General features: G+C 42.8%; 1 protein-coding gene across 1 annotated transcript in view; it reads left to right on the top strand.

Annotated features, from left to right (window-relative positions):
• The window catches only part of HECW2 (HECT, C2 and WW domain containing E3 ubiquitin protein ligase 2), a 100,457-nt gene extending 88,480 nt beyond the window's left edge, over nucleotides 1–11,977 (top strand). The window contains exons 23-28 of the mRNA XM_054381514.1: nucleotides 681–810; nucleotides 1,369–1,515; nucleotides 2,040–2,154; nucleotides 2,917–3,002; nucleotides 4,406–4,518; nucleotides 9,384–11,977. Of these exons, the coding sequence (XP_054237489.1) occupies nucleotides 681–810; nucleotides 1,369–1,515; nucleotides 2,040–2,154; nucleotides 2,917–3,002; nucleotides 4,406–4,518; nucleotides 9,384–9,495 (703 nt within the window). The 3' untranslated portion in view covers nucleotides 9,496–11,977. The remainder of the gene's footprint in view (nucleotides 1–680; nucleotides 811–1,368; nucleotides 1,516–2,039; nucleotides 2,155–2,916; nucleotides 3,003–4,405; nucleotides 4,519–9,383) is intronic.
• Nucleotides 11,978–24,086: the final 12,109 nt, after the last annotated feature.

Below are 24,086 nucleotides of genomic sequence, written 5' to 3'. Positions count from 1 at the left end.
GATCCATGGACAGAAGCAGGCAAGGGAAAGCACCTTACCTAGTGAATAGCCCCAGTGTCCTGTTTCACTGAAGAAAAGTTGAAGTTAAGAGGAATGGCAGAAATTGCTTCCACAGCCTTAAGTGTCATTAGCAGGTGTTCAAAGCTGGGAGTAGTAACTGTTCAAGACGGCAAGGCTCAATTGGCCTTGTAAAAGAAAGATCAGGCCAGGGAAAACAGGGCATAAGGTAAGCAGTTATTTTTTTGGTAAGGAGGATGTTTGGACAGGCCTTGGCACCAAGAAGAGACAAAGGAGGTGGCAGTGTAGTTACTTTGCAAAAAGGATGTGAGTTGCCACTTATAAAAGCTCAGCATTTCTTTTACAGTTTGGACTCTTTGCGTCTTCAATTTGTATATTTTCATCATCCCAAAATACTCTTCAGGGGAAACATGGGACAGTTCACTATAAGCTTAAAAAGCAGTGTGTCTTCAAATTAAGTTCTGGGACTTTGTGTCCTACAGTAACTGCCGTTACTAGGCAAGTAAACAGAAATTTGAAGTAGTGCTGCCTTTATTCTCTTTATTTCCCTCTTGGCTTCCCATTCCCAGCCTGTTTTCAGGACTGTCCTATCTGAGTTAGGTTACTGAGAACATGCTGCTGTCCTCATCTGTATTTGTGTGTTTTCTTCTTGTTTATGTTAGACTCTGTGACCTCAGTGACCTGGAATATCTGGATGAGGAGTTCCACCAGAGTTTGCAGTGGATGAAAGACAATGATATACACGATATCCTAGATCTCACATTTACTGTAAATGAAGAAGTTTTTGGGCAGGTACACAAAGACTCTTCATTTAATTTCCTTTGTGTCTTCTGCTGCTAGATGAACATTTGTTCGGTCAGAAGAATGATTGTCATTCCATGCTGATTTCAAGTTGTTTTCACAAAAATTGCATTGAACTCTAAGGAGGAATTACTATTTGTAACTGGTCAAGCATGTCTTCCTGGTTGAGGAGATTTTCTGGAGACCTATCTGAAATACCAACATTTTGGATTGCTCTGCTGGAGGTCATTCACCTGAATTTAACTGCAGCAGAGTTAGCACTCAGAGCTATTACAACATCTTTGTTATGATACTATTTAGAAGATTTCAATCCTGTAGTTGCTGTAGGTTGTTTCTTCTCAGTTTTTTCCTCTATGAAATAAGGAATTTCTTCAGACTAAATGGATTTTAAATACAATTTTATAAAAAAATAATTTTGTTTATTCCTGGTTGTTAAAATCAGTCTTGGATAGTGCTTTTGAGAGATTACTTCAACTTAAAAATTCAAAGTAATTCAATTTTTTTTTTCCTTAAAATACTGTGTTGTCTTTTGGTGTCTTTTTTTCTAAGATCACAGAACGGGAACTAAAGCCAGGAGGTGCCAACATCCCAGTCACTGAAAAGAACAAGAAAGAATATATAGAAAGAATGGTGAAATGGAGAATTGAGAGAGGAGTTGTACAACAAACAGAAAGTTTAGTTCGTGGTTTCTATGAGGTACAAAATATCAAAATGAAATTTACTTTCTTCCTTTATCCTCCTCAAATAACTTTCCTCCTCATACAGATTTCCCAGATGAAGAGACACGTATACAGATGCAGTCATACAAATAGGTTGCTTGCTGAAGTGACCCATCTGTTTCTTCCCTAGGCTTTTGTGGGGTTTTGTGCACATGTTGTGCTCAGTGTAATATGGCAGACTGAGTGAGGTCATTCTGTCTTACCTGTTTTAATATGGACGGTGAGATTGAATGTATTGATCTTAATTTGCCCTGAAATAATTCAATGTTGTTTGCCAATAAAATTCTCTCCCTATTGCTGTTAGCCTCTAATGAAATTGAATGGAACTGTAGTGCAAAACTAAGTCCTTTGGTCTGCCTTTAAAAAAGGAAAAAGCCTTTAATTCTTTCCATTCATGAGGGAAATACACCTGATAAATGCTTAGTAGCTGACAGACCTTTCATGGGGAGTCAAAAACCAATATATGAGAGATGTTGCTCTGGATTGTATTTCCTTTCACAGGTGGTTGATGCAAGGCTCGTGTCTGTGTTTGATGCCAGAGAACTGGAACTGGTTATAGCTGGAACAGCAGAAATTGACTTGAGCGACTGGAGAAATAACACAGAGTATAGAGGAGGTAACCTGAATTTGGACTTGTTCACTGACAGAGTTGGGGCCTGGAATTACCCACTTTCTGAGACACTAAAAAACCGTCCCATGAGATGCATCTCTAGTAACTTCTGAATGTCTGTAGTTATGGTTGTCTTAGGAGAAGGTAATTTATCCATTTTAGTTTGCCTCACGTCTTCCCCACCCAGCTCTTTACTTCTGTTCTTGCCTGGACAGCATAGCAGAGGAGTCTTCTGCAGGGAAAGTGCTGTGCTCCCCTCCACACTAGTGGAGAACTACCCAGACACTGGGTACAAATGGAGATAGTAACCGTCCTTAGGAGGATCTGCCTCTTTTCCACTCTCAAAAATGACAGGAAATCAGAAGTGATCCCAGTGAGTGCAGGCTGGCAGTTGAGATCATTCAGCAGCAACGGGAGATTTGGCAACTGCTTTGGGAGATGGCTGCAGCCGTGTTTATAGCTTTAGCTAGATAAAAAGCATAGCGCTGGAATATTTGAAGAATAAGCATTCCTGTTGGTGATGGATCAGTACAAGAAACGCTTGCAAAAGAGACTCCAGTCCTTTTTCTTGGAGTAAATACTTAGCGGCCTCTAAGATTTGAAAGCGTTTTAGGAGTATTCTCCTCCTCTCACCTCTTGCCTTCTGCTGCAGTCAGCTTAGAAATACAGCATTACTCTGATTAAGACTGGAGCAGGAAAAACTTCCTAGCTCTTCTCTCAACCGCTTGGTAGCACCTGAAGGTATAAGGGCTCACTTTGCTTTAACAGGTTATCATGACAATCACATTGTGATTCGGTGGTTCTGGGCTGCTGTGGAAAGGTTCAACAATGAACAACGACTGAGACTTTTACAGGTAGGAAGCCAGCTGATCTGTGCATACAAACTGTCTCATGAAAATTCAATGCTAAATGAGTCCCATCCAAGCTTATTACATCCAAAAATGATGGTGATGATGTTGGCTAGTGGGAATAACCTGACAATCTGCAGAGGCCAGATGCAATTATTTTGAGTGACTCAAGCTCACAGATATTTTTATAGAGTTCTAAGTTTAAAAATACATTTAAGGTACAGTATCTGCTGTCAATAATCCTTTACTGTTATTTGATTAAAAGTACATTAAGACTAGTCAAGAAAGAAAAGGAAAACCATGCAATTGGTTGTACCATTAGGTGGAAATTCTAATGGTATTTGTACAGCTCAGGTAGGAGATAGCTTAGATGGAAATTGAAGTGCTTAAAATGAGAAAATAATGATGAAAACTCCAAAGCTGATTGAAGTCCATTTTCACTAAGTCAAGCTGCAGAATCCTGCTGCTGAAGGACTAAAAACCTCTCAGTAGAAGAATATTTATACATAGGAGCTTACTGTTCAGTTTTTATTTTTAATTCAGGTTATGTCCATCATGTCAGTAGAGAAACCCCAACCCCAAACAATGCCACGCTCTTCATCTATTATGAAGTCTACTATTGTTACCAGATCATAATTTGCCTCTGAGTTACCTGTTAGGAGTATGATGATTTTTTTTAAAAAAATCTACATCCTTAAAAAAGGTCTGTAAAAAACAGTGAGGGCACCTCATTTGATCAGAGCCAGCTATGTCTGCTTATATGTTCCTGTCACGTCTATTAGTCAAAATCTTCTACCATATCCAAATTGTTAACAATTAAGAAGCCTCTGCTTTGTCCGTGGGTCTGTCCATGAGAGGTTCTAATTAAATCTGCTCAGCAGACAGCATTTCAGCCAGTACTGGTGGGCATTCTACCTCACCTTCACCATTCAGTTCTTTTCTGCATACTGTAGTACTAAGCGTAGTAACTAGCAACGGTTTCTAAAGGCACTGAAATCCACCTGGCCAAATAGGCAGAAGATGAAGCCATTATCACACATTGTTACTTTCTTATTAGTTTATCTTAATACAGAATAAAGATGGCAGGGAAAAGCTCACTTAGGCCTACGTTTAAGTAGCTTGATATTTATTGTGTTTTACTTTACAGTTTTCATATAGCATACTCTTTCAAGGAGAAACTGTGGAAGGAAATTAATCTGATATGTTTTCTTTTCTGGAACCCTATCAGGAAATGGTCCATTTTCCCTTATCCTCCATTTCAAGAAGCATTTATCCCTCATGACTCACAAATTTCCTTGTTTTGCTGATACTTTTAGATAAGGACTCCAGCAGGTATGCTGCTGGAAATGAATTTGTGAGGCACACCCTCTGTGTGCCCCTTATCCCTGACGTGTTGTTTGTGCTGGCAGTTTGTTACAGGCACGTCCAGCATCCCTTATGAAGGATTTGCCTCTCTGCGGGGGAGCAATGGTCCCAGAAGGTTCTGCGTAGAGAAGTGGGGCAAGATCACTGCTCTTCCAAGGTACAGCTGTGGGTGTGTTAATGCTACAGATGCTTGAGAATTTCAGTTACCAGGATTACAGAAGAGCTGTTTGAGAAACAGGAGTTTAAACTGAATATGCAGATAGATTATCTTTTCCTTTTCCCCCTTCCTTTCCTCATTCCATTGCCTGCAGCATCTGTTTTTCATTGAACTCCATTTGCTCTCACAAGAGAGCTAAGGCAGTATAAGTGTACCTGACATCCTTCTCATGGAAAATTATGTAAGAGTGGTAACTCCTCCTGTATTTGACTTTGTTATTTGATCAAACTTGCAGGTATTTACTTCCTGAACATGCAGTTCATCACTTAGGAGCAAAAATTACAACTAAATGGCACTCATGACTGTGAGCGAATGCTAGTATCAGGCTTTTTGTATTAGAGGCACACAGCTTTCATAGTGTAGTTTAGTGATGTGATGTTCATGCTCTGTGTCACATGAGGAGTGTTAACAGACACAGAAGAGGCAAGTTGTGAACCGCAGAAGAGCTGTATTTTGAGAAGGGCATCCTTTGCCTTAAGAGGCAGCACAGGGCATAGAAAAAGTGAAGATTTCTAGATAGGTTCAATTGAAACAGTGATGGGGGTAAAGGAGCAGTCAGAGTCCAAGAGAGGAAAGCAGGAGTGGAGTTCTCTACAAGCCCTTGCAGGCAAGAGGAAGTGTTCAAATTGGATAATGGCAGGTTTAGAGGAATAGAGTGAGAAGATTAAAAAAAAAAAGTTGCTCTCCTAACTTTTCCATTTTTTTTAAAGACAGGAGAAAGAGTTGTTTGCAGAGCTCCATGGAAACAGTACTAACACTAGACTCTTGCATCACTTCTGTTTCTAAACACGTAGCATGGACACTTCACTGACAAAAAATTACAGGTGCTAGTTGTTATTGTGACCATGCTGATCATCTTCTAGAAGATTCCCTTTTGGCCACCTCTATAATTCTGTAGCCTCCAGAAGGAGTTAACAGTAGTAAGACACAGGTTAGTGTGTGGGTGAAGTAACTGTACTTAACTAAATCTCAGCCTTAGGCTCTTGCTTATATATACCCTGTAGTGATAGTTTTGAGCCAGGATAAGCCGTGGAGGAAATTCAATCCTAATCACAGCCCATTCCTCATAAAAAGGATTCCTCAGGAATAACTTGTGTTCACAGTCTCTTTTTAGACACAGCATGGCTGTTGGACACACAGACAGTTTCTCTGACCAACAACACTAAGCTTTCTCCTCCAGCATAATGTCGGAGGCAGAGATGTCTCTTGGGTTGGCTTCTGCCATTTGAACCACACTGAGAAGGTAATGGATGCTGAAGTGGCAATGAAATCCACAGGCACAACAAGTAGGCTTTAAAAATGACATCTTTCTGTACAGCATACAATAGAAATGAAAGCTGGGCAGCTGAGGAGTGATGACAATCAAATTCTGAAAACTGCTATTTCAGATAAGTAGTATCTTTTGGGGACCTGGTAATACCTTATATCCTGGTGGGCCTGCTGTATAGTTTGGTTGTGATAGACCTATAGATTGGCTTTGATTCTGTTTAAAAAGAAAAGCCTTTAATTTTTGAATAATAATTTTTAACTTCCAAAGACAAGATTACTTTTTATTTACTTTTTTTTAGTTAAAGTAAGAAAAGAGATGGTGGGAATCTTTCCACATATTCTTGAATACTGAAATTCCTTTGTGCCAACAAACACAGCTTGTAGCATGGAAAAGGTCATGACATGCCAGAGCAGAACACTCAGAATTTCCTCTGAGAAGATTGTGTGGAGCCTTGGTTGCAACGAGCTGCATAACAAAACTGCTTCCTGTGGTGCAATGTGGAGAAATGCGTATAGAATCTTTGTTACCGTAGAGTGCTCAGACAGTGTGAGGGGAAACTGAACCCTGAGGAGAATGTATTGTGCCCTTGAAATTTCATTGAAGGTTCCCTCGGTTAGGTTTTGTCTCTGTGGATAGTTTTTAACATACAAGAGTGAGAATTACAATAAACCAACAACACACTTGTTCTGGTAAAACATAAGCAACTATGTATGACAGACATCTCCAGTTGTCATGAACTGGCAGTGCCTGGCATTCATACATGGCGAACCTTGGTCTTGTAAAGAATAAATGATCCTCCATGTTTATGCTTGAAAGGGCTAAGCCCTGAGCAGTAAGCAGGATTTGCATTTTTACATGTCTAGGTCCAGTGTAGCTTCAACCTGTGCCTTGTCAGTTTCAAAGACTTACTGTGCAGACACCAGGTAGTGCTGGCTTGGAAGTGAGGCATTGCTAACTACAACCCCAAGCAGCAAACTTCTGAGGAGGTCTGCAGACAAGCCTTGCACATGTAAACACATGGCTGGGTCTGCTGAGAGTGCTGCCCCTGGACTCTGTGACTGATTCTCAGGTAACAAAAGCAGTTGTGTTGAAGCACCCTCACTCATAGGAGTGTTACACTTTGCAAAATGCCCTTTTGATTTTGTTGGGTGGCATAAGCTATGACTCAACCACTTAGTGGCCCTCGTCTTTCTTCCTCTTTTTAAAGGAACTGTTGCACTGCTGGTAACACAAAACACCTGTCCCCATTACTTCTTCCTGATCTTGAGACAGAGAAGGCAACTAATCCAGTTACTTAGGTGTGTGATTGTGATCTGAGCAGCTGTGAATATAGCATTCAACTATTCACTAGGTGTCTTCCAGCTGCTGTGCAACCAGGTCTGCTGAAGCAAAATAGAAAGATTTCTGTGAGGTGCATGTCAGGTTGCCTAGCTTGTACCACTGTAGCATGTAAAAGGCCCTGAAAGGACAATTATTACAAGTTTAGCTTAATTATTGCTATCCCTGATGCCACTTCCTTCTTTCACACTGTGGTAGAGATGGCACTAAGTCAGCAGAGGGACTGTTCCAGTTCACTCACATGCTGAGAAGCTGGTTCCTGGTTCATCACTGCAAGTTATATATTAGGTGTATCTGATGATTGACATGCAAATAGTACTTGTGTGTCTCTGCTGGATTTTAACCCAAAGTCACTCTATCTTACCACTGTAATCATATGAAGAAGAAATTGACTGGCAATCTAGATTGCAGGAACCAATATGATTTTCCAGGTTGTCATAAAATGTGAGTTAAGGAAGATGAAGACTTAGTGCCCATGTGGTGTGAAATGTTGGAATGGGAAAATACTGTTCAGAGGGGAAAAAACTTTCCTTTTGAGCTGCTTGTAAGGCTACTTGTGAGGCTGAGAAAAGTGTGGATTCCCTCAAAGGGCAGAGATCTTAGGTTTTTGTCTTTTCTAATGACTTGGCTTTCCTAAGTAGGTGATTGCATTTTCAAAACTGCCCTCAAAATTAAGATAAAGCTCAGTTCTCTTAATAAATGTAAACAATGTGCTGGCTTCCAAGTAAACCAGTTTGTAAGGAATCCCTTGCTAATTATATAGTGTGTCTTTTATAGTTTGTGGTTTTGCAACCCACATAGCATGATCCATAGTTCTAATGAGTGGCTCTCAGCCCCATGCAGCAGAAGCATGTGTTTAGGCTGTTGATTGCCCAAGACTCTTCCATACTCTATACTGACCTCAAGGGATCACTGAGCTCCAGTTACCCATTTGCTGCTTGGTCTAAATCATCTTCTTCCTTCAAAAGGAGAATTGCTACTTTTAATGGTTTTTTTAAATGCTCTTCAGGAAATGCAGCAATTTAATCTTTTCAGTCCTTCCACTGATGTGATGTTCCGCATTTACGCTTAATACTGATGAAGGGCAGGTTGCTTAAACAACTCTGAAATGTGTTTTACTACAAATGACAGAAACCAGCAAAAATACAAAAAGGTTTTCATCCTCTAAAATTGGTCAGAATCGAGGCTTTGCTACGAAGCTTCAGAGCAGAAAAGATGCTTCTCCCAACTTCTCTCATTTCCCCCTCAAGAGCCCCTCACATTAATAGTTACACAAAGGCATAACTAGATCAGGCTCAGCCACAGTTTTACAAAGTGTTATTCTCAGCCTGCCCTGAGGCCAGGCAATGATATCCATTATTCTACTATGAAGAGAAGCCTTTATTAGCACCTTTTTTTATTCCCTGAAAGAGGTTCTGAGAGTCACTTCGAAGTGTGTCAAAAAACTGAAATAGATGGACTTCAGAAATGGAGAAATAACTGACGTGGCTGACCTCTGAAGAAGGCAGGGTGGAATGCTGGAGGTACAGACATAGTGCAGTGCAGTTACAAGAGGCACCATTCTAAAGGTCGTTGGCTTACAGAGCCAGGTGTGTACAAAGAGTAAATCAGCACAAGCTGCAGCCTGCCAAGAACGCAGTCCCTGTGCCGAGCAAATGTAGAAGGAAGAGCACCCAGTTTGTCTGTCCTGTACCTGCTGTGGGATTGTTTCCTCTATAGTTAGGGCATTTGTTAATAGCTTGTCATCCCTAAGATCTCACACACATTCAGTGCACTGAAATGCCTTGTTTCTGATCACAAGTAGAGTATTCAAGTGTCATTAGCACAGAACAAATACAGCTTCTCAGAAGAACCACTTAAAGCCAGGATTCTAGAGCAGAGACTGTTGCAGTGGTACCATGTGCTATTGTTCTTTTCTCGTGCACATTTAACAGATAAAATCCATCTGACGCCTTTTGGGCTGCCACTGTGCTTCTAAAGACCTTCAGAAATGCTGCTTATTGGCTGATTTTAGTTAGAAAAAAGTAGATTAGACCTCACTCCTTGTTCCATTGGAAAACATCATTTGGCAGAACAAAGCCTTCTGAAAGAATGCTACCTGCCCATCTCTACGCAAGCACACACCAGTCTGTGTTCTCCTTTGAACTTCTCAAACACTGCACTTCTTCACTTCCTCTTCTTATTTTTCTCCCCTCAGGGCTCACACTTGTTTCAATCGCCTGGACCTTCCCCCTTATCCATCATTCTCTATGTTATATGAAAAACTGTTGACAGCAGTTGAAGAGACAAGTACTTTTGGACTTGAGTGATACACAAAACACAGCGCCCAGCAGATTGGACTTTGGTGGATCTGTCTTCTCAAGGAATGAATGAACCTGTTGGATTTCCTGAAGGAAAATTGTTTCATGGTGCAATTCAAATAACACAGTTCAATGAAAGAGTTCATGAAGCAATTAAAACAGCATTGTGGTAGTGACAGAATTCTCTACAGCCAAACTAGCATGTGCCTGATGTGCAGGGAAACCCGTCTTGCAATCCATGTCTTTTCAGGACAGCCAGGCTTCTTAGGTTGATGTTCAGAGCAAACAAGGAGCATGACCCCATGTTGTGATTAACCTGGCTACTGCAATACTGACACGTACACAAAAACTGGATTTCATACAAGTGGCCCAGCAGAAAGTTCAAGTCAAAATGTGCAATCACTCAGCCCCATACCTCCCCAGTCAATTATCAGAAACCCATACAGCAGACCTTTTAAATTCCTTTTTTTCACTCATGAGAGTATATGACTTTATGCCCTGTGTTACTATAACATATCCAGTACTTCCTTTATCTAAGATACGAGTGCCTGCATGGTGTCCCCCACAGAGCTCCAGTTCCTGGGGCAGAAGTGAATTGGAAGGAGAGTCGGCAACAGAGGATGTAACAACAAACAAAGGCCTGCATTAAGGAGGTTTGTGGAATTGTGTTTGCCAGTGGTGTGTATGACAAAAGATGAGCTGTTACCATGAACTTACTCACTTATAAGACTGATTTTATGCTTTATACTGCATGGAAACTGTTTTAAGAAGAAACTAGCAATTTATCACAGCATATCAGGAAAAAAAAACAAAAAAAACTAACACAGTGACTTCTGTTTATTTTTATAGGTTCCTTATATTCTGTTTCTTAGAGTGTAAACAGGAAACGAGCAAACTAAACCACTGTTTCTGTTTTTGTCACTCTCCATGCTTGGACAGACATTGTGCTAATGTTTATTCTTCAAGCACTCTCAAGGGAAAAAATGCCTTTTATTTTTATAAGAGTAAAAAGAACTCCCCGAAATCTTTTTGCACTGAATGTACCAAAGTTGAAGGGACGTCATGATCTGACTGATAGCAAACCACATCACTCTCGAGTATCTATAACAGCGCTTAGGAACCAAGCTTTCTTCACGGTGCCATGTCTGTAGCTAGCAGGACTGCACACATAAGTAATAATTTTATAATACTCTCTGTGATATTGTAATATGCATTTATTTTAAATGCATTGGGGTCATTTTTCATGCATTGGGTAACTTAATGCAGCAGAATTTAATACAGATATTTCGTACACTCCCCACACCTTTTTATTTGTACAGCACCATAAAACACAGGCTCCTTTGGAAACCCGTCAGTCACCTACCTTGAGGTGAGCCACTGGTCATAACACCACTGTCCCCTGTAAGTGAACACCTACAAGATGTAAACTGTAGTGTCTGAGCTTGCATTTTCACTAGTGGATAGTTTTCTTATTAAACATTATTTGAACGATTTTTTACAGCATAGCAAATGCTGCCTGGGCACAGATTTTGTTACACCTGATTTTGCCGAACTACACGAGGCTCGCTCGCATCTATTTTTGGTACTTTCCTCTAGCTGGTCTCGTGGAACACGGTGGTGCAGCTGTGCCCCGTTTCATGTACAGCTGCTGTCATACAGCACATCCACCACCTTTTAAAATTCCAGGAAGTTGCAGTTGTGTACTGGATGATGAGAATGTGGATCCTACGTTATGCTAGCCCTCTTGAGAGCACTGAAGCACAGCGAGCCCTGTTCGGTGGGAAAAGTAGCTTTGAAATCATGTTCTAACTTTGGAGACTCTTGGAAGGGCATCTCAGAGAGATGTCCTGCATGTTCATGCCACACCACCCTCCAAGGCAGAAGGCAGGTGCAGCTGTGCTGGTGGCTGTAAGACTGAGAAAACCCTTTGGGCTTGCTGAGAAAGCATTAGCTGTGCCAAGGAGAGCCCACCTGCCAGACCAGAGCGAAAGCACTCTCTTGTTTCAGGAGCAGGTGAGCTTCTGCATGACATCCGGACTCACTTATGTAACATAGGTTTTCTTAGGCTACTTCTGGCTGCTGTGAAGTAGCACAGAGAAATTCAGGCACACCACCCTCTTTTTACACGTGTATTTATCAGCCTTCACTAGGTTTGCATGTCACAGACCCAAACACACATCTCTTCTCTGAACATGAATGAGCAGTAGGCAAAGCTGACTTCTCATCAGGTCACTCCAGCATGGCTCATGTTTCATCTGATCCACCTGCTGAGTAGCTCAAACTCTGGCACTCGAATCAGAATGCAACTTTGGACTGGCTGAAGGACTGCAGAAATCTGATTTTACTATACTGTGTTATTTGTGGTCTAAAAAGGAGATTTCCCAGGTGGAAACTGTATCTACAAGTTCTGAACCAGAAACTCTTTGGAATGAAAAGTTTAAATATTTGGGACACAGGAAGTTTCTACTAGTCTGCCTTTTAAGTTATGCTTTTGTACAAAACTAAATAAATGCATCTTGTCAATTTTTATTTAACTATCTCTACTGCACACATTTGTTCTGTATTTATGCATGTAAACATAATTGGTGTCAGGTATGTTGAGCTGGAATTCTCTAAAGATGTGACAGTCACTAGATGGGGCATCTGTAAGTTCAAAACAAGATGAAAAGTCAAAACCTTGTATCATCAGGACCAAGAGAGACTGAGGGAGAAACTGCTGCTTCCTTGTTTGCTGCCAACATCATATTGGAGGCACCAGAAAAAAGCTGTTTAAAAATGATGAGGAGTTAGGTGCCCAGGTATGGCTACCTGTGGTGCCTCAGGCACTTGGCTGATGGTTCTTTGGGGTGCTGCAAGCAATGTTTCTCTGAGAGATTAGCAGGGAGGGAATATAGACAGGGAAGCCAGAGCTTTTCTTTTACTGCTTGGAATATTCTCCCTTCAATGTGCGAAGCTGTTCCACTTAAACATATCCCAAGTGAAAGCCAACTTCCTTGTACTGCAGATGATTGCAACAGGCAGGCATGATACTTTTGCTTACGGCATGCTGTGGCAGCCATGAGGGTCCAGATAGAGACTGAAAAGCCTCTCTGAAAGCTCTGTATCTCCTCAGAGCTCTTCCAGATGGTGCTGAAGGAGCTTGGCATCTAGGGAAGCAAAAACAGACAACCTCAAGTAGAAAAAAGTTTCCCTTCAGCTACAGTGTGACAGACAGCTTGGACTAACTTAATCTGCAGCATCTTCATCAGCCACATCTGGCCAGAGAGGTTCCGACAAGAGTTAAAGTGAGAAGCCCACGTTTCCTGCTCTGGAGCTGTGCACTGCTAGCCAAAACGCCACTAGCAGGTCCTCACAGCCCACCTGGTCAGGCTGGCAGCATGGCCCCAGGGCCAGGCCTACCTCTTCCCAGGGCCTGAGTGTGCTTTGCTTTGTCACTGCTAGCAGCTGGTGTAACTAGAACCCTCTTGGACACCAGAGTGGTGGGTAATCAGTGAAATGCCTTGATCACCTGCTGTTTGGAATCTGTGAGCCAGCAGCAGTTAGGGCAGCAGCGTTTGCACAGGAGACATCTGCCACTTCTGCCACCTAGTCAGCAGCACCTTGCATGGCAGCAGGGGCAAAGCCTTCTTTCAACCCCCAAAAAAACCCCACACCAGAAGCAAAATATTTCCCCTACCCATGCCTTCTGTTTTCCTATAGTATTCATCAAATTTTTGCCTTTTTTTGCTTTTAAATGTGATTTTTCATTTGCTTCATAGTGAACCTACCACAGAAAGGTATTAATGTGGCTTTGAGAGTACGTGGGGTAAAATCCATGCTGGGCACCACCTGAGCTTCATACTGAAGCAGTTAACCTTAGGTCAGACAGTCTGGTGAATGTATGTAATCTTCAGGGAAACTGAAGATCTAGGCAGCAGCAGGCTGGCAGGGTATCAGACAGAGTTTCTGGCTTGTGTTACACTGGCAGAGCACTGGGACTGCTCATTTGCTCAGTTTAAAATTATAGGACAGAAAAGAGGGTTTTTTTTTTGTTTCTTGTGTACTTTTATAGTCCTTTTAACAGTAAAAATAAAGCAAAAGCTTTCTTCTGAGGCATTCGTAAGGATATCTGCTGGTTGCTGAATGTAATCTCAGGAGGATTAATGGCAGATGGTCCCTGAATTTATGTGGTGGTGGCTGCAGAGGTTGTGGTGGCCCTTGCAGGCACTGCCTGGGCTGGGAGAATTCCTCTTCACAGCAGGAGTCTTAAGGTCATGTCCCATAGCACACAGTTAATTCTTTTCAGCGACTGAAACATATTTGTACTAAATTATAGTTGTGTTTTTATTGCCACTGGTTTTATGTGGAGGAGTAATTTCCTGCTGCTAGCACTAATGGGAATTGAGCACAAGTTCAGCCTCCAGTGGTAAGATTAGAGACTTAGCTGTAATGTTACCCTCACAGTATTAACACACAACCATCACTGCTGGTCCCATCTCATCCTCTCTTCCCTGGGCAAGCAAACTGAACTCCCTAGCAAAATTTCAGTGTAATAACTCAAACCTGGCTTCTTCAACTGTTTGTATTTTGGCTCAGTTATGCAGTACAGAACATACCTGCCAAGATGTTACGGGTCGACTAACTCGCCAACTGCAGGTAACAAATCTTTTACCATGTTATTAGCACAACGTAGTGTCTGCTGTTAGACTGGTCTGAACTTCTGGCCTAAATATTTTACATTAAAAAATCATTTAGGAGGTTGAATTTGCAATTGTTTGTTGTTTGCTGGAAAACCAGATATGCATAAGGAAGACAGTGAGGAGAATGGAGAACTTTATTGTAAAGGCAGTAAGGCTGAAAGCCTTTTGACAACCGTTTTTGGTAGCAGTACACAAAATTACAAATCCAACCACAGAAGCACACAGTTTCGGTTTCAGACTGACCTGTTTCAGCACCAGACTACTGCTGTTTAGAATGTTCAGTCCTATGAATGTGTTTTATTCAACTATTTCTGCTATTTTCTAAACTAATTTTACTCTGAGCAAGTTGAAATATTATTTAGGGCTTGACTTCCCAGGCTTTGCTCAGCCATGTTATGCCAAAGGCATTTTAAGATAAACTTGCTTAATTTGAGAGTTTTCTTTACTATCAGTGCCATTATAATGACCTGCTCTCTATTTAGAAATGCTCCTCCTGATTGTAGGTAAAGGGATGATGGTCAAGGACTCCTCTGGCATGGTTACAATCCACTGTAGTGTCTCTATGTATTCAAAATGCAACTAAAATAGTTTCTGAGGACTATATGAAATAATTGCTGCGCTCATTGATTAGCCCCCGTCTAAATCATAGAATGGTTTGGGTTGGAAGGAACCTTAAAGATCAGCTAGTTCCAACACCCCTGCCATGGGCAGGGACACCTTCCACTAGACCAGGTTGCTCAAGGTCCCATCCAACCTGGCTTTCAACACTTTCAGGACTGGAGCCTCCACAATTCCTCTGGGCAATCTGTTCCAGTGCCTCTCCACCTTTGTGGGGAAGATTTCCTTCCTAATGTCTCATCTCAATCCAATTTCTTCCAGTTTGAAGCCATTACCCCTCATCCTGTCACTCCAAGCTTTTGTGAAAGGTCCCCCTCCAGGTCTCCTGCAGCCCTCTCAAGGTACTGGAAGGCTGCCTTAAGGTGTTCTCAGAGCCTTCTCTTCTCCAGGCTGAACAGCCCCAACTCCCTCAGCCAGTCCTGGTAGAAGAGGTTCTCCAGCCCTCTGATCAATCTTGTGGTCCTCCTCTGGACCCACACAGTCCATGTCCTTCTTGTATTGGGGGTTGCAGAGCTGGAATGTTGCTCACATTCCAGAACAATGATGATAACAACAACAATAATAATACAATTATAGCTGTATTCTGACAGGTCTCTTAGCAGCTGTGCTGAGTGCAGAAGGGAGCCCAGCTGTGCTTGTCTGAGTCCTTTCTTTAAAAAACTGCTGAATAATGAAAACTATGTTTTAGGTTTTGGTTGTTTCTTTTTGAGCTTTCAAAGGTTTCTCACTGTGCCTCTACTGGAAAAAGCCTTGTCTCCGTGGAGGGCTTTTGCTTAGTGCTCAGGAGCTGTATTGTTCCACTAATTGAAGACAGTTTTGTGCTGACATCACTGCAATCAACTTTTAAATACAGAGACCTACAAAATTCCTCAGGACTCCGGTCTCCCTTACTCTGGGCTGCCTCCCAAAGCCAGACAGCCTCTCCCTGTTAATTGCACATAATCCTGCAATCACCCAGACACAATTGCTGACCACCTACGCTGAGGGTAGCTGCAGCATCAGAGTAAGATGGTGGGGTTATTTCCTCATCAAGAATTAAAGCAATCTTTGCAACCAAAGCAGCTCCCTTCAGTCCAGAGAGGTGACAGTATCACTGTTTAACATGCAGATTGTGAGCAGTTTAAAACAAACAAACAAAAAAAAAAACCCGACAAACTGCTTTCTTCTAAAAGCTTGTTCATATCTATTGCCTGCTAAGTGACATATTCCACTGACTGTTTGGCACCTCTCATTTCAAATGAGAATTGCAGTTTTTTATAGTTAGAAATATTTCTCTAGCCATATAAGTCAGGGTGATGAGATTTTGCTGAGACAGCATATTTGGTCATCATTCTGACTGCAGTCAGATGAGTAATTTTAAGAGATGAGTGTATGAATAAGCAGATCAATCTCTGAAACCTCATAAATAATGCCAAGGAAGGAATGTAATTGTAGATGCTACAAGGATAAGATAGGGCAGCTCCACACAGCAGCTATAGCATACAAAGTGCAGCCATGGAGCAGTGCTAGAGTGAAGGCAGGTCTGAAAAAGCAGGGAAAGGGAAAGGGCTATGCTGTGTGAGCAGGGAGCAGGACAGTGAGCTGTGCCGACCACTGGGCACACAAAAAGGGATATTTTCCTTGACAATTAAGCTAACATGACTGTTCATTCTGAAACATATCAGTGTTCCTGCCACTGCAAGGCATAGTTCACCTAATGATTAGGGTTTGAAAACCCTGCAGTTAAGAAAACTTACTCTGTATCGTGGTGGGGTTTTTTTTGTTTACTGGGTTGTTTTTTATTTGGATTACTCTCAGGAAAATGAAGACTTCCAAATAAAACAAGGGTAGTGTCTGGAAGGCCTCTTTACTCTTATTATTTGTACAAGTGATTACTGTGTTTGTTACTAGCTGCATTGGCAAAGAAACGGCACCTGGTAAACCATCCTTGCTGAAGCTGACTTCCATTTGAAATGTGATGGGCCAAACCCCTAATGTTTAGATTAGTGGAAATGGAGATTTTGTTTCTTAGATGACTGGATGTTGTGTTCTGGTTGTGCAAGAGCCCTGAATTTCCACCCAGAGAGGGACTCTGATACAATGTTTCTGAAGCCTAGGTGAGGTAATTAAAACATTCTCAAGTCCACGCTCTGGTGGTGGTAGAAAAAACACTGCAGAAGAGGGCAGGGAGATTGCAGGATTTGTTTCTATGCCTAAAAGTGGACTTCATTCTTCACCTAAAAGCTAGGACTATTAGGTAAGTCAGTATAAGAGTCACAAGAAGAATTCCTTGCAAGTTTTCTTCTTCAGCATGGTAACAGAGGTGGTAAAGAGTTTTATACAGTCTTCAAGTCCTAACCGAGAAGACAATTAGTATGTTGGACCATAATGGTTCCACAGTTCCAGCAGATGTTTTTCTGCAACGAGTCTGCAGCACTCAGGAGTCTGCTGTCTATTGTCAGCATGGCAGGGAGGGACAAGAATTGTGGTAATACTAAGTAAATAAATCACCTTAGGAGGACGCTTTTCCTTCATACTCTGTTTGTCCTTGGACTATCACAGCCATGAGGGTATCTGTGAATCCTGACCAGCAAGGTTGCTTTTTTTTATAACTGGTGGAACAATTGTACTGCCAAGGGCTGGTGCAGTGCTTAAGGGCAAAACCTGAGAGCAAAAGAAGGTAGTGAGGGATGTGGTATGGAATACTGGCACAGTTCCTCATTCTGGCCCTTGCCAGACTACAATGGGGATTTTTCAGCATGTCTGAAGGCACGTTTAGTTTTACAAGTTTTCGTACTGGGGATGCAGGCATCCAGAATCTAGCGGGTAAATACGTGCATCTCCCTCATTTTTGACAATTACTTGATCTAATTTTATACCAAGCGCTTTGTTTTTAAAGATTTTCAGGCACTGAGAATACAGTGTATGTATTTATTTCTAAGCTTTGAGTCAAACACATGGTCTGTTTTTCAATCCTTTCCATCCCTTTCAGTTAAGTGTTTACAAGGCTGTGTATCAAATACAGTACCAAGCTTTTCTATCTTCCTTTAGGCCAGTTCAAGCTTCATATAAATTTGGTCTCTCTTTCACAAGCAGTAAATAGGAAATACGTGCTTCAGGCGTTAAGGTGGTGTGTGTCCTCTTCTCCATATACACTGCATCACATTTCACTTTTTTCCTTGGTGGAAGAGGGTGCAGGTACAAAATGTGTTTGAGGGTATTGCAAGGGCACACAGCATCTTCTGTTGTGCCTGGTTTCAAGGAATGAAAAATAATGTGAGTGCTCACAGATCTACATGGTGATCTGCTTGGCTGAGTATAGGACTGTTGTATCTCCTGTTACTCAAAAACATCTGGGGAAAAGATTTTTTGTGTGTATAATTTATTTTCATACTGATCTCTATTTTGCTTAAGACCATGTTTCATCATGAAATCACTTAATTAAAATAAATCTTCTTACAAAATCCACTTTGGGAATCGGCTCTTTTATTGTGCCTTTGAACGGACTGTAACATTTTTTAAAGTAGTACCTCTTGAGACCATCCTGTGTCCTTCAGGGCACTTTAAAACTTTCAAAGAAAGCACAATACTCTCTCTTACATCACCTTTTCACAGTGATTTCTTGTGGCCTATGGAGTCTGGCATGTTACAACCCATCATTTTGGAAGGGGAGGAAATGAGGACCCAGCAGCCATAGACAGCATAATTTGAACAAAAACTACATATGAATCAAAAGCCATGAGAAAAAGCACCAGGCACTACAGTCAACACGTTGGAGTGTTGGAGAACTGCACGTAAAAGTCTCTGCTTTTGAGTGGGGCATCAGAAATGGCTGTGACATTCCTTAACACAGCGGCTGCCACACGGGAAAGCACATTTTCTACAGGGAAATATCTTCAGGGGAAAACACAGCTTTCTGTCTTTAGGAAAAGCCACTGGCCCCTGATGAAGATTCCCTGCTGCTTTTCTAACAGGTAATACTAGTTTCAGTAAGAAATACTGGTCTTCATGCAGCACTTAGGCTACCAAGACACAGTCCAAGGAGACCTTTGCTCTAGGAATGGTTAAATGGCAAGTTGTCATCCTGTGCTTTGCAGAATCTAATATTTAAGTGGTTTCTTTATTTTAAATCTTTTTTTAGGAAGTAATTTTGTGTTATCTTGCTGCTACCAGAAGCTAACCTAAATCACTGAAGGGGAGCTGCTGTGGCAAGAGAAGAGCTTTGAGACTTCAGCCCTTTCAGATTGTTCTTTCTTATCATTCTCAATGTTAGGCTCTCAAGACACTTTCCTCCAGATCACTGATAACTGATGCCATGTATTGAGCAGCTGCTCATTTTGCCCTCAGGCTGGAGTTTGTGTGAGGCTGGTGCTGGGTAACACTGGGACAACTATGGTAAGTAAGCAGTGACTGACTGGAACAGAGAGACTTCGCCCATTGCACTGAGGATTGCCTTCATTTGCTTAGTTCCTCTGTGCAAAGATGCTAGGATTCCTTCTGACATCTTGGCATGGGCAGAATAAAGATTTTATTTTTAAAACAACCTCTATTAAATAAACACATGGTAATTTTTTTTTGGATGGGGGGGGATGTCTGTATTCCATCATTAGGTCATGTGCAGACCTGGCTGCTGCAGATACCGTGATTCTGAGAGGCCTGTGGCAAAACCTCATTCCATGCTTTGAATATTTCATGGCTTAGGTTGACATTGTGTATCGGAGAGGTTGCTTCAGCTAACAGCTCTCTTGCAGATGTTTGGAGCATGGCTGTTCTCCACAGGGCAGTGGTTTGTGGGACTTGGGGAAAGTGCTGCTTATTTTATCCCCACAAAGTGATAGAAACCACAATCAGTGTCGTTAAGTACAGGAGTGTCCCCCTAAGACACGCTTATGCATTATGCTATGATTTAAATCAGCACATTTTTCAGCTGGCCTATGACTCTTGTGTGGTGTTCTGGTGTGCCAGCTCCATGCTCGTCTGCCATGCAAACACCTCTGCATACTTGATGACAGCACTCATCCTCTTTGCAGGCAGATTTCCTCTTGTTTCTTGAAGACTGCAACATGTAGAAAGGGTGGATCATTCCTTGTGACATTTGAACTGCAGGACACTGAAGATGCTCAGGTAAGGCCTTGTTTTGTGTTTCATTACTTAAGCTTGTATTGCCCTATAGAATGGCAGAGCTAGTCTTTTGCCTCATGGTTTTTGAGACCTTTCATGGCCCTACAGGTCAGGGTCTTGCCTTGTCAAAGAAGTTACCACAAAAGAGCTGGAGAAGGCAGCTTAGACATTCTCAGCTTCCATCTAAGTGGTTCTTAATGTGCACTTGTCCCCCACTCTAGTGACACAGTTATCTGCTGAGATGTGCAGATTGCTGCCTGTTCAGTCCAAATCACATCAACTCTGTGACTGGTTTGAGTTGGAATCAGCACTCCTGGAGGGAACTGTGCTCCTCCCACAAGGTTAGCTTCCTAAGACATTTATTGCTCTGATCCATGTGAGGTGTACACCACAGCTTTGTCAGATGGATAACTGATCAAGAAATTCTTGATCAGAGCTGGTCAAATAAGTTCTTGTCATGAAAGTCTCCAAAGACTGTAAAAGACTAGTTTTGTAATTCATAGATAATAAGGAAAGTGAGAGAAGTTGCTAAGAATGGGAATTATGAAGCTAACACCTCTCAGTTAATTTAAAAATAGCAATTAATGACCCGATATATACATTGATAGTAAGCAGCGTTCATAATATTGTACTGTTGTGACCTTCAGCCTGCCATTCCCCTTCTCCACCCTTTGTTTGTCATTCTCTGTGGTGGTGTATCTAGGTGAAATTCCAAAGTCCTCAGGGTGGAGTCCTGCCAATTATACCCTTCTCTAAGTACCAGACATGCTTCTATGGCATTTTATAAACAGATAACCATAACATGCATGCTGTGAAGAGTTTTTAGTATTTATTTGGTTTTCAGAACTTAAAGGGAGAGTAGAGGAGATCCTGGCCTTGAAAAGGCTGGATAAAGACATACAAACAGCTAAGGAGGCAAGCATTTACTGTCAGAAGCACTGTCATTTACTTCTTGGCACCACGTGCTATAATAACCTAAAACATCTTAATTGTAGTCAGTCATTTAACTTTACTCTTGTGGGTCATCTGGTATGTTGGGAATGCTGCTCACTTTCCATACTGCACAAAGAACACTTCTCAACAAAACAGATCATTTCTATGTCTTGTGTTGTTACTTGGCAGAGGAATATGAAATCATGTTAGAACTAAGCAAGGGGACAGTCTGGAACTCTAAAGAGACAGTGAAAGTTTGTGGGAGAGAGGAACGATGTTGGACTTCTTTTGTCAAAAATATCCACAACTCAAAATGCTAAAAATCTAGATGGAAAGTCAAGCAAGCAGCAGTCATAGGTGAAAAGCTGCTCTGACTCTTACTAAGTGTAGCTTGTGCCAGCTGCATGGCGTAACATATTCTGAAGTGAAAAGCAGCTCTGGTTTTTACTAAGTGTATCTTCTTGTGTCAGCTGCATGGTGTAACATACTCTGAAGTCTTTAAGAATACTGTATCTCATCTTTGCCTAGATAGCTTTCATCTTAGCTTAAGTACTGCTGTGACAGCAGGACTTAGCCAGTGCGCTCACCACACATACAGCAGTGACCATAGCATAAAGAAAATTAACCCTCTAACTTTAATGGTGCACTGCTGAAGTTAACTTTCAAACTCTTAAATCCCTCTGCTGTTTCTGCCTTTATGGCAAATCTCTAAATGGGATGTTTGCAAATTCTGGGGCAGCTGGTTGGATTGCTTCATGGAGGAAGTCAATCTGGCAAGCAAATTGCAGCTGTTTTAAAACTCTGCTTTGAACCTCTTCATAAAGCATGGTTTTAGGCTATTTTATATCCTCAAAAGGGGTCTTTAAAAGAAGTTAAAATATTTTAATGTTTACTGCTTCTGGATGCCCTAAAGCAAGAAGTTCTGAAGACCCTCTTGCCACCTTAGTGCATGAGAGACTGTCAGGCAGGCTGAAGTGTGTACTTGTGTAAAAGCCACAGGAAGTGGGCTCTGCTTCCGTTGGCACACGCATATGCAAATACCAGTGGGAACTGGTGTACCAGTTACTAGTTTTGACTGGACCTAGCCGGTGATAGGGTTGCCTGAGCCTTTCCAGTCTAGATTCTATGATTCTGTGATAAGCTCCATCGCAGCCTCTAGATGAAGCAGAGCCCACCGACCAAGGGACACTGTCGCTGGCTCTCGACCGAACCGGCGGTCTCTGCTTCCTGCGTTCCGTGTGAGGCGGCCAAAGAGTCTGTCCTTCAGCTGCCCTAGACAAGGGGCAGGCGCCCCACGGCCCCGCTCCGGTCCTCCTTACCGCCTCCCACATACCCGGCCGACCCTGCTCAGCCGGGCACGGCGCCCCGGGGGTGGCGGAAAGGCAGTCGGTCCGTCTCAGCAGAGCCGAGCAGGGCCGCGGCTCCCACAACGGCAGCAGGAGGAGATGGAGGAAAAGCAGGAGAGCGTCCCGGCCGCAACGGCGGCGCCTCCCCGGTCGCACGAAGGAGCGGAGCGGGGCGAGGCGGCAGCACCTGCCACACGCCGCACCTCCAGCCACAGCCACCCCCACCGCCTTCGCGGGTCGAGCGCCGCACGGGTGGGGCCGGTCCCCGGGCTGCCGGCGCTCCGCCAATCGCCGCGCAGGCTCTTACCCTCGCGGGGCGTGGATTCGCTCTCTGAAGCTTTAGTGGGCTGGCCGAGAGGGTGCGGCCACTTCTGCCAGGGCTGCGCCTTTCAAACGCCGGCGGAGCGGGCGCGCGGTAGGGCCGTGCGCGGGCCTGGGCGGCGACCGTTGGGCCGTGAGGGGCTTCGTTGGAGTCCGGGCGGGCTAGAGGTGAGCGAGGCAAGTGCCCAAGGCCGTGGGCAAGGGCAGGCGAGTGTGGTGGAAGCTGGGAGCGTTGATAGTGCAGCCCGTGCAGTGGCTCTCGCCGGTGTGCACCTCTTCTCCCTGAGAAGCGCCAGCCGGCAGCACCCTGAGAGATGCCTGTGAGGAGAGTTGGGGCTGGACCGCGGATACCCTGGGCTGGCTGCGGTAGTGGGATAGATCACCGCTGAAGGGCTGAAGCTTGGCCAGGGTGAAGAGGTGTGCAAAGACAACCGCCTCCTGAGGTTAGCGGTGAGTGGGGAGGGTCGCCATGGGGCTCGTTGCTCCGTCGGCCATCTGTGGCCCGAGCCAGGGAGATACGGGCCCTGCAGTGCCGCGTAGTGCCCTGGTGTTGCTCGTCCCTGGTCCTGCGCTGCGGACCCCAAGGCCCGTGCCTTTTTTGCTTAGAGCTACATGAAGAGAGTTTGTGCCCAGTTGAAGACTATGTAGTGAGAAACGTTCTCTTTAATAGGAAACTTGCAAATTTCGTTGAGATCATGCTTCTGATAGCTATTACTCGGGGCTTTTGGTGGCATGCATCACGGCTATCGCTTTGCATTTCCTGAGTAGCTAATGGTTAGAATTTGTGCCTTGAGTTCTTGTAGCTAATTGGTTTTCAAGTTCTCCTGGATAGATGATGTGCCGGTTTCTGGGGTTCTCCCAGCTATGACTATTTTTCTCCGCTTTTGGTCATGCTGAGCTAAAAAGAGATGTGGTGTCTTAGCAGAGAAACAGTTCATTCAACATCAGACATAAGTTCTTTTTAGTAATTACTCTTTAAAAATAGCGATATGAAATGAAAACTTATATAATGCATTTGATAATGCTAAACTCTTAATCAGTTTGGTCAGTTGTCTAATGTAAAGAAATGTGTGGTGAAGTACTGCAATAATAAACCTTTGACTGTTGAACTCTATTTGGTGAGTGCAGCTCTAGGGAGAGTCATGTAAAACTTGCAGTATCTGAACCAGTCTCTTCAATGATAAACTGTCATATAACTGGGGGGAAAAGGAGTGCATGTTTGTTATAAATGAGGTGATTCAAAGATTTGTATGTTAGGTTGTATTTTGAAACTTTGATGATTTTTAAGAGGCTACTTGATGCTTATCAAATGCTCATTTGAAGATATTCTTAAAGTGTGTAGGGTGGGGTTTTTTCCCACTAAGACACAAATTGTGAATATCTGTCTTCCAAGAGCTGCTCATCTGAGTAATGTTTGGTGGGTACAGGGTTCTTTTTGAGGTATAACTGGTTTGCTCTCTCAGAAGTTTCTGATAGTGTATTTCTACCACTTCAAAACTGAAAGTTTGTTGACTGTATCCGAGCTGTAATTTGCCTCGTGATTTGTTTATTCCCTTTACTAATAAAGATAAACTTAAAATAAGCCATCAATTAAGATTTCTGT

This window comes from Indicator indicator, chromosome 5, assembly GCF_027791375.1.
Source record: "Indicator indicator isolate 239-I01 chromosome 5, UM_Iind_1.1, whole genome shotgun sequence".
Classification (NCBI taxonomy): Eukaryota; Metazoa; Chordata; class Aves; order Piciformes; family Indicatoridae; genus Indicator; species Indicator indicator.
This window is presented reverse-complemented; position numbering and strand designations above follow the sequence as displayed.